The sequence below is a fragment of the Lissotriton helveticus genome, chromosome 7, assembly GCF_964261635.1.
Source record: "Lissotriton helveticus chromosome 7, aLisHel1.1, whole genome shotgun sequence".
In the NCBI taxonomy this organism is placed as follows: domain Eukaryota; kingdom Metazoa; phylum Chordata; class Amphibia; order Caudata; family Salamandridae; genus Lissotriton; species Lissotriton helveticus.
In genome coordinates this window covers 249,523,857-249,539,754 of record NC_136068.1, presented here as the reverse complement: position 1 = coordinate 249,539,754, position 15,898 = coordinate 249,523,857, and the positions used below count along the sequence as shown (strand labels likewise).

Sequence of the window (15,898 nt, the reverse complement as noted above, 5' to 3'; positions counted from 1 at the left end):
ACTTCCCTGTGCTTAAAAATAACTTTTTGGAGTGACACTATCTCTGCAGGTGAAATCACCGTGACTCAGAAGGCATTGACCTATGGCAGCCATGATCGGTATGTCGAGAACATGTATAGCTCTCACTGTGGAATGAGGCTCTGAAAGTGCGTCTCCGGTGGTCGAGCCCTCCCACCCACAGCTAAGATGTAAACCTGTGTTGGTGCCTCCGCCCAAAAGAAGAAACTACAGGGAGGAGGTGGGTGAAGACAGGCTGCTGGACGTAGCAGCCGGAGCATGCCACCACCCGCCAAGGACAGAACAGCTGGAGCCGGATTCATGCAAGGTGTCTGCATGTCCGGCCAGCGGGGCAGGATGCCAGAGCAGGCGCAGCGCTAGGTCGCTGTCTTAATGCCCACCGGACAGGAGATCTGCTTGGCAGCCGCGGTACGTGTTAATGCAGCAATCCAGAGGTTGGGATGGAATGCCGCAGGTGATATGTGGAGCTTGTGTGGCGGAGGTGGGATGTGGGCTAGGAAGGGCAGGGGGCTAAACTGACTGATTATTTAGTATTTCAGAACTTTTTCTCATGTTTGAAACACACCCTTCTAGCCCAAGGAAGGAGCAATTGCAATGTTCATTCTTTCTGCCAGGAAGTTCCCCTCTTTGATATCTCGAAATCCTGCCACTTCTAATCAAATTGTATTTCTGCCAGGGTCTCCGAAATAGGCTTAGAAGTCCCACGCAAATCTGCTGTGGCATACTGGCCAAATATTTCAGTTACGTGCAAATTACGCTGCCAGTAAAGGCACCGCGGGTTGCTGCCCCTGACGCTTTTGTGTGTGCCCGATCACGAGCCTTGCATTTTATGTGCTCCTTTCCTTCCACACCGTATGTTATTTCTGGTACATCATTATTTCCGTATGAGCAAGCATTAATAGATGGCACTCGAGAACGGTTTCATGGGCACTTATTTGGCTTGCGTGGTTTGTGAGCAGTTTCCCAGTCCCGCTGTTCATAATGTTTTTAAACCAGGATACCTGCTGAAACGAAAATGTGACAACATAACTTTGCACTGCAGTACATCAGTGCTAAGATGAGATTGTGGGACAACCAGGGCTTTAAGTGGGCTGGGTCTGTTGCCAGTGTTCAGCTCCGGCAGTTCTTAAAAGCAGGCGCTGAAACTGGTCCCTATCGCGCTCTCTATTTTTAACCTAAGGGGTAGGGGGGACGTAATTCTGCAATAGTAGCATCGTTCACTGCTTTTGATATACCTTCTGAAAGACTCGTTTTTTTTTGTTTTATATAGCTCAAACTTGGAGGGCTTTACATTAGCACCAGTTAGATGACCCAAGCACATATTTATTTTTTGAATCACCAGATCTACAGCCGACATGGGGCTCAAACCAGCTGTCTCAGCTCGAAAGCTCTAGCCTTACGCCACAAGCTCGCTCAAAAAAACTGCAGCATTTTCAGTATTATATACAACAAAAACATAGTTGGTTCATATTTATCTTATGCAACTTACAACAATTGACAAAGGCAATAGTACTGGTTTGTTGCAGGTGTAATGTCACTTGTATTATATATCTGGATGCAATGACAGAAGAAGCACAATACCAGTCGGGTCGGATTTTTAGCATGTGTTTTAGGCCACCCCCGTAAATACATCGGCCATGCCCCTACGAGAGACCCCCCCACCCCCCATTTTTTTCATCCTACTTAAAGCCATGGGGACAACTTATTGTCGCCATTGTGGGTTTTTTGGTCTGTGAAAATGTACCCCAGGGAAAGCTGCCCTAATCAGGAATTTAAAATGTGTCACTTGCGCCAGACATACAGCTCAAAACAGGCATCGTTTGGAAGTCGGCTATGGTGGACAGAATTACACAAACTTGTTAGTAGAGCGTGTGTAGTCTAGCGAGTGGAATTGGAGTAATTGCTTCAGCAGCAGCGTCGGACTGGGACAAAATCACAAAAATAGGCCCGGACCACAAAATAAACCTGCCCAACATTTGCTAATCAGATAGCTAAAAAGTGACCCACATTTGCAAATGAGGCCTGTTTGGAATTTGTAGACGCATTGATGGGTCTTTTGCATGGATGGGGGATTCCATTCATCTGTTGTTGCTGCAGGCAGTGTCTGTGATATTGTCAGAGATACCAACTGTAAAAATCGACCCAGCAAACCATAAAACAGTTCCACACACTGTTAAACAAGCATTGGCATAGCCAATAAGTCTCGCCTTTGGGACCTTATAAGTGTTTATCCAGGCAACAGTTGATGCTGTTGAACCAAGGATATTGTGCTGGATAACTAAACACTTATAAAGACCCAAAGGCGAGACCTATTGGCTATGCCAATGCTTGTTTTTGTTAGGCACGGGGAAATTAAGTGATTTGCCCAGAATCACAGGCTGTTCAGCATCATTGCTGCGACTCAAACCCAGTTCCCAGGTTGACCGCCCGAGCCGTTAGGCCAACTCTTCTCCCCAGGTTTGCAATCTGCTGTCTTATGATTTACCAGCAGGGACCTCAAAGTAGCTCCACAAGGGACAAAACCAAGCCACATTCACCCGAAAACCACTGGCTATGTAATCAATCTTCTTTAGGTCATCACATCTAAATGTCTTCTACATGGAACTCCTGGGCTTACGTTGGACACGCCTGGTTTGCACAAATTGATCCAAAATCGTAAATAAAGATAAACAATATCAGGTCCCAGCTCTGTGACAACAGGTGATGATTTGGGATGTAAACTAAACATTCATCTAGCCATCATGCAGGGCACATTATTGGATGAGATGCAAGAAATGCTCAAATGCAGTAAAGATTTTGCAGGAATTGCGAAGCATAACCTTGCTGGTGCCCTCCCTAATACCCCCATCTCCCCATTTTGCAACCAATACCATAGGCAATCACATGATGGTGCCATAGATTCACATAGACTTATGATTTGCAGCTTCATCTCATGGCCCATTGCTCGCTTTCCGCAGTGGCCAATGGCTGTGACACTTTCCATACAACTGACTAACACACCTCTTCGTAGACCACAACATTCCTCAAGACAGCACCTCCATGCTTCTAGTGTGATACTCTAATAATCCTTAATGTTTCCCTTTACTTTTTCCAACCCACTACCAAAATGTCTCTCAATGCAAAAACCTAAAGTATCTTCATTTTTCCCAAAAAGGACACGACTTCCCCCCACGAGTACTCTTTAACATATTTTAGAACACTACCAAAATATTGTCATTGGGCTCGGCTTGTCAGGACTCAGGAGTCAGTGTATTCTGGGCCCAAAATGTAACGCAGGGCGCCCTGGAAGCTGCTTCTGCGTTACCCACGGGCAGTAAGCGGCACCCGTTTCTAAATAGTTTAACAAAAGTACTTAAGGGAAAGAGAAAACCTGGTGGGTCCTGTTACCCAGTGGTCTGGTTGCATAAATTGACTCATTACTGAAGAAAGACGCATGGTTGTTTGCAATTAAAAATCTATAAATGAATGTTGCTGAGGGAGAGTAGGACCATGGAAAGTGTGTGGGCCGAATTATAAAACCACCTTTCCTCAGGCTTGTGAAGGCCCGGCATGGGGCTCCTTTCTGTTTTAAAAAAAAGTAACGTATTTGCGCCTATAAATGCTTACTTAATAAGTCACTCCAAAAATGTTTTCGATTCCACTGTGTAGTGTCTTCGAAAACAAACACATGAAAAGAAAATCTGGCAGCCAGTATTTCATTTGTTCACATTCCACTGCTTACATTGCTCATCTCTTTATTCTCTCCCTTTCCTTGTCTTTCTCTCTCTGTCCCGCCTTCTCCATCTCAAGCCTCCTCGTTGCCCCCACCCTCCACCCATTTTATCAGATATGTTTCAAGCTGCCTCGGATCTTTACTTTCACAGACATCTCTATACCCCCTACACTTCAGGGGTTACACCCCAAAGTAGACTGTATCCTTTAGGGCCCTGAAATTCAATTCCTCATTGCTCTAAACAGTGTATAATGGGTGACCATCACAGCTTCCTAAGTAAAATGACCCTTACTTTGTGTAACATTGTTATGCAGAGTTATATTTGATGCCACTGATTTTCTTTTTAAGGGAAAGCCAATTAGAGCTCACAACGTGTTGCACCGGAAGTGAGGAAGATGACATCATTCCGCTTTGCCTTCCAGTAGCATCTTCTCTGCCTTCATGTATCACCCTTTGTCAACCAATCACAGAGTTTTTAAATGTGTGCGATAAACCACAAGCGCAAGTTATCACCAGCCAGAAGCCACAAATAAACAATACTTGGTTCAAATCATAGCCAGCCGGCCTCTGTCCCGTGCTTTTGATCAAGCCAATATCGATAATGAATTCACCAGGAAGAATATACTCACTCCTTTGGGCAGCAGGTATTCTCCCAGTCTGGTCTCTTTATCGAGAGTGCGGGTTGTAAACGGCACGGAAGGACTTACCCTGAATGGAAAAAAAGAAAGGTGTTCCTGTTTAGATGCTCAAATCTCGCCCCAATGCTACAGCTCTGCCTGTGGCGTTAACCTGTAAATACCCCCACCATGCTGAGTTGTTCCTTTAACTCCAGGTAACACCAGAGATGTGTTATTAATGGGACGATGTAGATAAAATGCATGGTACCCCAATTAACAGACATTTTTCCAGTTCTCACCATTATTGCCATGATCTGAATGAGGTGGTTTGACACATTTAAAGTGATCTTTACCTAAATGTCTACGAGGCGTGAACATTTATTAGTTCCCCGTTTCCTAGATGCACAATCTTATTGTGCCTCCCCTTTCTTTTTTTTTTTTTGGTTCAATAAAGGTTTATTGGTCATAATATAAGGTATGAATACATAATACAGTAAGGAGTTGTGAGGAAAAAACGGGAGGGGGGATGGAAAGTAGAGCATAGGAAGAAAGATCAGAATATATTGTAGATTTAACCCCATGGCTGCTCAGCATATTCCCCTGCTGTGCTGAGAAATCTGAAATCCCACACAAGATGACGAGCTGGGCTCGTCATGAGCGTGCGAGGAGGCTACTTCATGACGAGCCCAGCTCGTCATGAGCGTGGAAGGGGTTAAAGGAACAACAGTAAACGAACAGTAAACGAAATTCGTAGCGCGCACAGCATTGCTTTTTGCCATGCAGTGCGCACTACGAATTTCGTTTCATTAATTAAATTGTGTACTTACCTGCAATGATCCATATGCCTGTTTTTAGCACCCTCCACCCCGCCCCTCCCCCTCCCCGCCTCCCTGCCCCACCGTAACTCCCTCCACGGCCCGCGGCTGGGTTTTACGAACTTTTGTCCAAATCTTGTCCCACAGAGATACTGGCCATGATGTAGAAAAATCATTTTCCCAATGCTCCTCCACCGTGGATTTGGGTCTGGGGAGTGTATGTGCATGAAGGTGCTTGTAAATGACAGAAGCTTTAGGAAGAGTTTGTAGAATAGAATGAAGTTGGAGAGTGAGGCCAGGTGCAATAGTAGAAGGGGGCGTCAAAAAGAGTTTCGTATAAACCTCCATGACCGCTGCTTTCAGGAGAAGATATTTAGGAGCAAAGGAGGCTGGTAAATTAAAAGAGGAACGCAAGGCGTGGAAAGGCATGAAGGTGGATTGTGAGAAGAGCTGCGATATCCAGAACAATCCCTTGGATCTCCAAGAACTCCAGTAAATGGGTTTACCTCGGATTAAAAGGTATTTATTATGCCAGATAGTGGATGAGAGGAAATCAGCAATGTTCGTAGGGGGTGGAGGTTTAGAGGATAAGAGGAGTTTGACAGTGAATTTAGGAATAAGAGTGGGAATCGAAAAGTGTTTGCGTGAGAAAGAGATATATTCAGCAAAGGAAAAAAGGCGCTCAACGTGCCTCCCCTTTCTGTAACTAGTGCTGCATCACCCATGTTGACTCTTGCTTTGGGTACGTTTGTTGTTATTTTTATTATGTTACATTTTAGCTAACTACTGAGGTTGTTGTGTGCTGAAATATTCAAATATAAGTAGTTAAACATTGACTTCAATTACCTCATCGATTCTTTTAGGCAGGCTTTCAGGTAGGGCATACTTTTTAGGTCATCTGCACTTGGAATCTGGTCAGGGCACAAGACCCTGTGGATTTCTTCCAGTAGTTTATCTTGCACAAGCGGATTGCGAGAAATGTTGAATAAAGCCCAGAGCAAGCTGTTGGCAGTCTGAAACAAGAATCAATATTGACTACATAACTCTGTGCTCAAAATCATCAAGACTGCATGAGTGGAAATATGTCCAAATAAAATAAATGTTTGTACTAGCGCAGGGACTGTGGAATATTGTTTTCATTCTCACAAAATGAAACACTCATGTAGCTAAAACCTTCACCTCTGTTTTGCTGGGTGGCTATTTAGTCTTGACTCATACATTGACCCCCTCTTGAAGACTGCTGCCTCTTGATGACCTCATGGAGAACAGGCAAAGTCCTTCGTCTAACCACCCTCCCATACCTAGTCAAGAGAACCCATCTTTCAAGAGACTCTCAAGCGCTGTGATGCAAAGAAGATCTATGTCGCATCAGTGCAAGCTTCAGATGACAACAATGTGAAATATTGATCATGCGGCCCACTAAACTGCATTTGGCCTCGTCCAACCCCATCGCCAGAAAATAATTTACAACAAGCATTGGCAAGGCCAATAGATCTGAGTTTAATGTGTTACCGCATGCACACTCAGGGAGCCAGCAGGTGCAGACACAGAAGGGTCTAGTTGTAAAGTAGCCCCTCATACAGTTCAATACAAGATTTGGAGAGGAGCTACAATGATAACTCCAGACAGCCATTCCTAATAATTTACACATGAATGCTCCACTGAGCTAGGATAATATGTGATTTCCAAAGTCTCCAGCCAGTGAGTATTATTAGGAACGGGACTGGTGACAGCTATGCTGTCAACCCCAGACATAAAAATTAGTGGTTTATGAATAAACATAAATAAAAAAAGAAACTGTGCATGATACGCATAGCCTAAGAAATACCCTCTGGTGTAAAAATTGTGCAAATCGCTATTCTCTGATAAAGTGTCTACAAAAAGAGGATATTTCATTTGGGATTCATGTTAGATAAAGTTAATCCAGATTCAGCCTAGAGAGACTTACAAATGCTTCACCTAACACAGTAAATCTTGTCACCTGCTGCAAGGCCGCAGATGGAATCAACAAAGTCTAAGGCCATGTATCAAATAATAACAGTTTCTTTTTCGTAGAAGACAAAATATTAATTGTAAACATTTTCCTATTCATCAAACAGTTTAAGTTGATCAGATATTGCATTCCACTATTACCCCCTCTATTTCTCATAAACCAGTAAAGCACCTCTCGTTCTCATGACCCAGTACAAATGATGCTGTTCTGCACTCAGTATATCAACCATAGAGGCAGTGCTTTGCTCATACCGTTTCCACAGCTCCAATCTGCATCTCAGTAATAGCAGCGTACATCTCTTTCTTGGATAGTTTACTGTCAGCGTAAATCGCGCACAGAAAGTCATCCGTGGCCTTCGCAGGATCCTTCTTCAGGCGGCGGTCTATGAGACTTTTTGCTATTAAAAAAAACAAAAAAGGAAATTGCACTATTATAAAGACACTTAATCTGAGGTCTGAAAAACCTTTGAAATCCCACTGACGATTTCTCATTTGATAACATAGAGAGAGGCAGACTTTGGGGGAAACTAGCGCAATGGGGCCTACCACAGCCAATTCTAAATATGCTAATGCTCCTCCACACGGACACCTGGGTGCAGGTGAAATTAGGAAGCGGCACTCACCTGTACTCAAAAGTACCAACTACCAAAGGCCTGAAACAAGGGTGCGTACTTGCACCAACCTTGTTCAATCTTTTTATGGCGGATCTATCGAAAGCACTCGACGCCTGCAATTCTCACTCCCCGAGGATAGGCGGAAAAACCTGGAGCAACCTTCTGTATGCAGACGACGTTGTGCTACTTAGTAACACTTACTTAGTCACTGACGATTTCTTACAGTCAAAGCAGAGACAACAGGAAATAATTTTACCATGTGATTTCATGTTTGGAGCTGACTGCATCTTCAACTAAAGCAACAAATATAAAGGGCATGATTATGATGTCGGGCAACACAACCAACCGACAGTCAGTTGCGGTCCGCCCAACATTTGACACTGCGGTCCGCATCACATCGGAGGGATCATATGTGGAGCTTTTGACGGGCATCAGAACACACCATAATCCCCTAATGACGGCGGAGCCAGGCTCAGGTCCACCGTCTGGATCATGATGACAGTTTCCAACAGCCCTTTCATGTCGGCCTTTCCTAGATGGAAAGGCTGTTGGTAAGGGTTTTTGGGGGGCCATAGCAGGGCCCTTTTTCCCACTGGCCCCCCGCAATGGGGCCTGGGGCGCACCTATGGTGCTCCCTTAATATCCCTGCACCGTTTGGCAGGCACCACATGGTGCCAGCTGCCACAAGGTGCAGGGATGTTTAAAGAATCCATTCTACAATGGAAGCTTGTCCTGTGGGCCTTTTCCGCATGCGCACAAGCTTCAATTGTGGAATGGATGTTTCCGACCGCCCTCCAAATCAGGCAGTCGGAACCGCCAACCTATGATCCGCCCAACATCGTAATCAGGCCAAAATGTTTTTAAGATGATTCAATCTCATTTTAGTTTTTAAAAAATGCATTTGAATTATCTGCAGTCAGTACATTTGATAGTATTTAGTCTGCCCTCACAATTTAAAGTTTAGTGAGCTGAATCTCAGCATTGGTCAAAGCTTTCACCACACATAATGGACCAGATGCACAGATATATGTTCGAAACAATTTTTGAGTCTGTAATTATTACAAAATGGACGTCATTGCCCCTCTGGTGATTTAGAATGGGCTGTTGAAATTTGAGGAGTGGTATATTAATATGATTGGTTGATCCCTTACAAGTACTGGGCACACACGAGCTAATCTGGTAAGGCATCTGACATCTCACATTCCCCTCTCCAGAACATGCTCAGATTGCTATCATTGTTCCTCAAAAACGCAATTTGATTGTGGTCCTCAAATTATGCTAGCAAAGCAGCCCTATGCTATTTGATCATCACAACTTCCAAAGGTTTTCCTTAAGGTGGCCTCCAGAGAGGGTGATGTTATGCACTGCAGCCTTGAGAGTGTGTGGTCACTCTGCAAAGGCAGACTTGGGGTTTTCTGCTGTTCGACATGGAGATATTCCACTTCAGCCTCCACCTCAGGACAGTATCACAAAGTGATACAAAGGCATCCAAGGACAACAGGTCCTAGAGAACGTCTTGACACAGAAGGGAAACATCCTGAACAACAACTCCTGAACAACGTATTGCCTGAATGCCTTAGCCTTAATCACGCATGTGTGTGGTTAAGGCAAATCAGTCTAGTGTTCGGGATGGGCGGTGAGAGCTGAGCGAAGGACAGGAACAGGACCGGTAAGAGGGGTTCAGGTTATTTTTTAGGGTTCAGGTTATTTTTTAGGGGGTGGAAGGGGTTCCGGGTAGTTTTTAGGGGGTAGGGGGTTGGGGAAGTTTATAGGAGTGGGGTTTCAGGATAGTGTTTAGGGGGTGAGGAATTTGGGTTAGATTTTTAGGGGCTGGGAGGGGTATGGTATAATTTTTAGTAGGTGATGGTGCTTGGGGTAGTTTTAACGGGTTTTGGATAGTTTTTAGGGAGTGGGGGCACAAGGTAGTTTTTAGGGGGTGGAGGGGTTCATGTTAGTTTTGAGGGGGTGAGAGTGATTCTGGTTCGTTTTTAGGTGGTTTGCGTTGATTTTTAGGGAGTGGGTGGGTACAGGGTAGTTCTAAGGGGGTGAGAGTCGCTCGGGTTCGTTTTTAGGTGATGTAAGATAGTTTTTAGGGGTGGTGGGGTTCAGGATAGTCTTTAGGGGTGAGGAATTCGGGTTTTTAGGGAGTGGGAGGGTTTCGGGTTCGTTTTTAAGGAGTGATAAAGATTCCGTTTACCATGTATTCCTTTACCACAAAAATTTGTGGTTAAGGAATGCGTGGTATAATTAATCGTGGTTAAGATTAACAAACACGTTGTTGAGGTAGTCGTTGTTGAGGAACTTGTTGTTCCACCATACAGCAGCCACAAAAGTGTGATGCACATTGTGTAGTGCTATGATAAGCATTTTTATTGTAGTAGGAGCATTAATATGTACACTGCCAAGAGAGTGGGTCAGTTTATGAATTCGGCCCCAGAAGGGAAACTAGGAAAAACAAGTGTCTATTTTATTGCAAATTAAATTTGCATTTTAGAAGTGGAGGTCTGAAATGTTTGTAAACAACTGAACATACAAGTAGCCTGTGTGACTTCTCACACAAAGGCATATTTCGAAAAAGGTAATGCGAGAGAGCAGTAGGTATTGGTTTGAGGACAAAATGTTTCTCGGCCAGACTTTTTCTGCTAGAACCTGTCTCCTGCAAGTAAAAACTATGCAAAATTGAACAATAAGTCATTTTTACAAATGTTGCGTTACATCAATTTTACTGCTAAATTTTAGTTTTACTTAAGTATGACTGGAATTCCAGCCTAACCAACTTTTTATTCATCTACTCATCTCAAATGTCTTATGGACATTGCATGGAAATTCAGTTACTTCTCATTTGTAATGGTGTGTATTGTTTTGCTACTTTTTTTACTTAATTTTCTGTAGCAGAATTTTTTTTAATTTACAGTTGTAATACTTGTAACCAGGCTGTTATTGATGGCCATGCTGGTCCTGCTCCATGTAAGCATCTATATATAGGCAGTTAGTGCAAATCTAGTTAGAAGGCAGCTGAGAGATATACAGAGAATAGAGAACAATTCAGAATTGTTCACATATAAGAGGGCACAAAATAGGAGAACAGGAGTAGGTAGAATGGAAGGATCTGGGCTGCTGTCTATTTACTCTAGGAACTGCATATCTTAGCAGCTATCGATAAGGTGTCCATTATTTAAGAACAGAGTTCAACTGAGCAGAAAACTATTTTCTACTTCAGTGGAATTCGAATTTTCATTTCCTGGTTCACTGATGTCACTCAAGCAACACAGTTTATGAACCTATTGCTCTGCGATCCTTGAACATGTAGTTTAAACGCATCACAGCACAATAATTACATTTCAAGAATAACCGCTGTGAGATAACACACCATAAACAACCACTTTACAGTTTTCTTTGATCCAAAAAACATCACCAACCGCACAAGTCGTGACACCTGCATGCACTGTATTAACTGGGTAAGAGGTGTGCACCACCTTTTAACCAGCACAGTAGATAAATGGGAGAGGGGTTTTTGTGTTCCACCTTTTAGCAAACTGACACAATTTGTAATCTTGCACCACTACCTTTGTGATATTGTATCTTATTAACGCCTAAGGCTGATACTCATGTAAAACGCTCTGATACCTCCCGGTCTAGCCAGCGCTATATAAAACCTTTCAAATAAATAAATAAAAAAATAAAAAATTAGTGCTGAATAACTGAGGACCTAAACACCACAGTGTTTACAAATGACTACAAGAGAAATGCTCATCTCCCACCACCTTTCAAGTTCCTACATTAAATATTGCATTGAAATTCAGCTAGCATCAGTCAAAATGTCAACCCCTACTCAAGCCCCTCCATGTTTTCTTGAACGAGATTAATATGTGTAAACATCTGCATTTTATCTCAATTTATATCTGCTAGAGTTCTGTATTGCAGTGTGTGTCACTTTGTAAGATACTAAAGAGTGCTGCATGTGAGGATGAGTCTGTATGTTATGATGATGGGGGCGTGAAAGCACTATCAGCACAAAGCCGGTAGTGCTTAGATATTTTTTCAATGCATGCCCATCTGCTAAGAATTCAGCTTCAAGTATTGTATAACAGGTTCCTTTGCAGACCTTTTAGGCTTGCATTTGATGCTTTTCACAGATTTGGAACCTAACTTTCCATTGATCTTCCTCCATGTTTCAGTCCCTCTTGAAAACTATTTTTATTGATTATTTAGTTACTTATAATCAAAGAAAAATCATGATTCAGCCTTTTGAAAGATGGGTGATGGGTTTTGCCTTCTTTACACTGATAACCAAGGTAAGATGAGCAATGAATCCTTTTTAGGTCGATTATATAGTATATCAGGGACCCCCTGGTAAGGATAAAAATCCTGGGACAGGGAAATAGTTCAGTACAAAGGTATATACCCAGGCCTAAAATTATAAAAACAACCAAGGCTATTCAACAACCAAAATATATATAAGTGAACACACAAAATAACAAACTTTGCTGATATTTAAGAATTTAATTCTATTGATAAAACAATCAATCAAGTACATATGCACATACAAAACTAATATATTAGATACACATGATACAATAAAAAAGTGTTATTTTCTTGATCAATTTCTTAAAAATGACATTTGTTCTGATAAGCGTGCATGATTACAGAGTTACAGGTTTTTAGGTCGAGCCTGGGCAGCGCATGCGCTGCTCCGCGAGGCATGCTCTATTCAAGTATGGGCTTCGAGCTGTGCCCACTCTCCGACCATATTTTTCATTGGCTTGTGTCATTGTCCCTTAAAAATGCTGGCTTCTGATTCGTTAATCGGCTTGTTAGTCCCTCCTTAGTACCACCTTGTCTACATTTGCAACCTCCCATGAGGACTGGCCCTTTTACTTCTGTTGTTACACGGTATGTCTTATTTAGTCTATAAGCACTATTTTCTGTAATGAGTTTCTCCGACTGCAGGCATGACATGCTTTCCTGCAACATTCAGAGATCCATGCACGCTTTCACTTTCCAAGCAGCCCAGGACAATGGCGGGCGGTTCATGAAGTGAAATAGATCTGGCATTTGCCAGAGTTTGAGCTATTGGCATTGTAAATGACAATGCCTTTTATTTATGTGTTAATTATCAAAACAGATAAATAAAACGCATTGCCATTTACAATGCCAATAGCTTAAACCCTCACAAATGGGAGACCTAAGGCATAGCAAATGCTTGTTCCGCAATAATAGCAGGCCACACTTATTGGTCTCAAGTATAGCAAGGGTACCTTCCCCATGGAAAATATAACACTGAATTGGGTAATACTAACAACTGTTATTTACAGTGCGTAGAAATGGCTGTAAGAATTTGGTATTATTATTATCATTATTATTATTATCATCATTATCACCAGAGGGATACCAGCTTTTCCCTATATTACTCCTTGATGGGTCAGACTGCCTTTTCTAGTATTCTGTATGTTAATGAGCTTTCTTCAAATCTTAGATAGTGAAGATGAAGCCTGGATTCTTCAGGGCCTAAATCCCTGTGCCAGTCTCAGCAGTTAGTAAACTCTATACACCACACAAGCAAGACCATTTCTGTTTCCATGAGAAGACTAGGGATTGTCCATCGATCCAATAACTGCAAGACATTGTTGACCAGCATCAATGTCAGCATTCTACCTTATCACTGTTGTAGTACTTGCAAACCTATCCGTGGATGCTCCTTTAAGATGTAACTGATGTCATGGAGATGTGGTTGGCCTGAACCTAGAATCCCTGCGTGCTACACTGAAGCTCCTGAAAAGTCGCCAAGAGGGAACCAGCTGAGAGAGACTGACCATCGCATCTGACAATCTAGCCTTGAGAATCTGTCATCCAGTCCCACCAGATTACTTTAGCCTTTTTGACTTCTTTCCTGAATGTGAACATCTAGTCTGAATAGCCAAGCCTTTTAAGGCCATTTTTATATTTAGCTTAGAGGCCCACCCCTCTGGTGAAACTTCTTATTCAGAAACCAGCTCAAGTCTAAAAGAAACAATTTTCTGTGGAAAGCACCATGTATATCCAACTTCATGCATTGATTCTTAACCTGTATTTCCAAGCTCCAAGTGACTAGTTCCATACACGCCTATCCATTGAACATTATATTTCTCCATGGAATTGCACTGAAGGCAGAAGAGCCCAATTAACAATTGCTTTCATCGACTTTCATTGGTACAACTGAACCCATTTTTCACCAGTTTCACTTAATTGGTTTCCCTGGAATATTTGTGGTCTATTGTTAATCAATGTTTTGGTTTGGGCCTTGAATTCTTAGTTCTTTCATTTTAATATTACTTCAGTGGTATCCCTGTACCCACAACACCTCAAGGGCATGTTTGGCTATGCAGGACAGGTATCAAACATTGGGAGAAGTCCCATCTGTCCTACATGGAGCATATACACAGGGTGTAAACTGATGCACACAGTAAATAGGGGGAACAGGACATCGAAAATGTTTGCAGATGCCCCCCAACCACCAACTGTAAATAGCCTTCTTATATAGTGACCTCAGCCCGAGAGAAAGGATTATTTTGTTAGCCACAGAGAGTCACCTTGACTAGGTTATTTTGGGCCATTATTCGTAGTACATGAGCCTAGCCCGCCCACTAAACCCACCCTCCCCAGCCCCCCAAAGGCTTTCAGGAGAATTTTATGCACAGATAAAGTTGGTTGTATAATTACCTGTTTCAAATATATCATCCCAGGCCTGTGTGTGGTCTTTCCAAATTTTGGTATTGAGACTTTTATGAAGTTCCACTGGTGTCACCATCATCATGCCAAATGTACTCATCATCTGTAAACAAGCAAAGGGCGTCTTGTCATGGCAATTCTGAACTACAAAATTTGAATGCTAGCAATGAATCAGTATTTATAGAGGAACACGAGTCCCTAATGAGAACGGATATGGATATATATTATGAAAACGTTTAAATCACATATAATCAAACAAATAATAAACGTGTTTGATGCTTAAACGTGACTCACATTAATATGCTCATATTGGTGCATCAGATTTAGGGGTCGATTATGATTGCGGTGAATCCGCATTCTCCGGGCCGGTGGAAGCCACCGCCGGCCCGGAGGATGCAGATTCACCGCCGCGGACCCTGAAAACACCCCCCGCCAGATCATGATAGCGGTGGGATCAGCGGCGGACGGTAGGTCCGTCCGCCGCTGATCCGCGGGGTGTTGACCGCAATTATTTGTGCATGCAAATGCAAAGCATGCATATTTAACATTGCGGCGGGTGCTGCTTAAAGCAGCACCCGCCGCAATGTTAACTATACGGATGTGACCGCCAGGGTGGCGGTCACATCCTAATTCCAACGGAGGACCGCCGCTGCCCCTGCGGTCGGTCCTTCCACCTCGGGGGTGGCGGACGGACGCAAGTCCGTCCGCCATCCTAATCGACGTCTTAGTTTTTTGTTTATATGACCCTATATAACATAGTAAATACCAGCTAAGGTTCATAAATCACAAAAGTTGACATTTTCTTTGTCCATGTTGATTGCCTCAACTTTCTTGTTTTGGGAGTATGCTGCTTCCTCAAACTTTGTCCTGTGGATATTAAGTTTCTATTATATGTTGCAGCTGTGACTAGGAATGGATTATTATCACCCTATTAAGCACAGCTCCCAGGGACAGGACAAGCTATTAGCCATCCTCCATTGCACAAGGTCATGCTGAAACTACCAAGCCAGCTGTGAGGCAGGGGTACAGTGAGTCTCACTCTGTTAAGGAGATATTTAAATATGTATTCCATGAAGTACTCAATGTGTACATGTTTGAATCCTTGGCATAATTGTTGAGTTTGGAGATCCCAAATTGAAATCTGACATTTCTTCTGCTGCAATATTGTGCCTGTTCTAGTATTGTCAAATAAAGACTGTGGCCTGCCCATGCAAGGAGGCCATTGTGACTCCCAGGGGAAAACATAAGTAGTCAGAAAAGTTGAGTTGGAGGTGAAGCAGTGTAGTTGCGCGTGTCACTTCGGAGCTCAGATTCACATTTATGAAACAGGTTGCAAATTAAAATCCTTCACATTAGTGGACTAATGGCATGATTGTGTGCTCTGCTGCCAGCACTCCTAATCGAATTTGCATTAATAAGTCT

The 15,898-nt window shown here is 42.9% G+C and overlaps 1 protein-coding gene across 1 annotated transcript in view; it reads right to left on the bottom strand.

Annotated features, from left to right (window-relative positions):
• Nucleotides 1-15,898, bottom strand: part of LOC144768389 (1,25-dihydroxyvitamin D(3) 24-hydroxylase, mitochondrial-like) — a 43,302-nt gene that overhangs the window by 13,584 nt on the left and 13,820 nt on the right. The window contains exons 6-9 of the mRNA XM_078652018.1: nt 14,468-14,579; nt 7,407-7,552; nt 6,009-6,175; nt 4,360-4,438 (exon numbers count right to left, since the gene is read on the bottom strand). Coding sequence (XP_078508144.1) covers nt 4,360-4,438; nt 6,009-6,175; nt 7,407-7,552; nt 14,468-14,579 — 504 coding nt within the window. The remainder of the gene's footprint in view (nt 1-4,359; nt 4,439-6,008; nt 6,176-7,406; nt 7,553-14,467; nt 14,580-15,898) is intronic.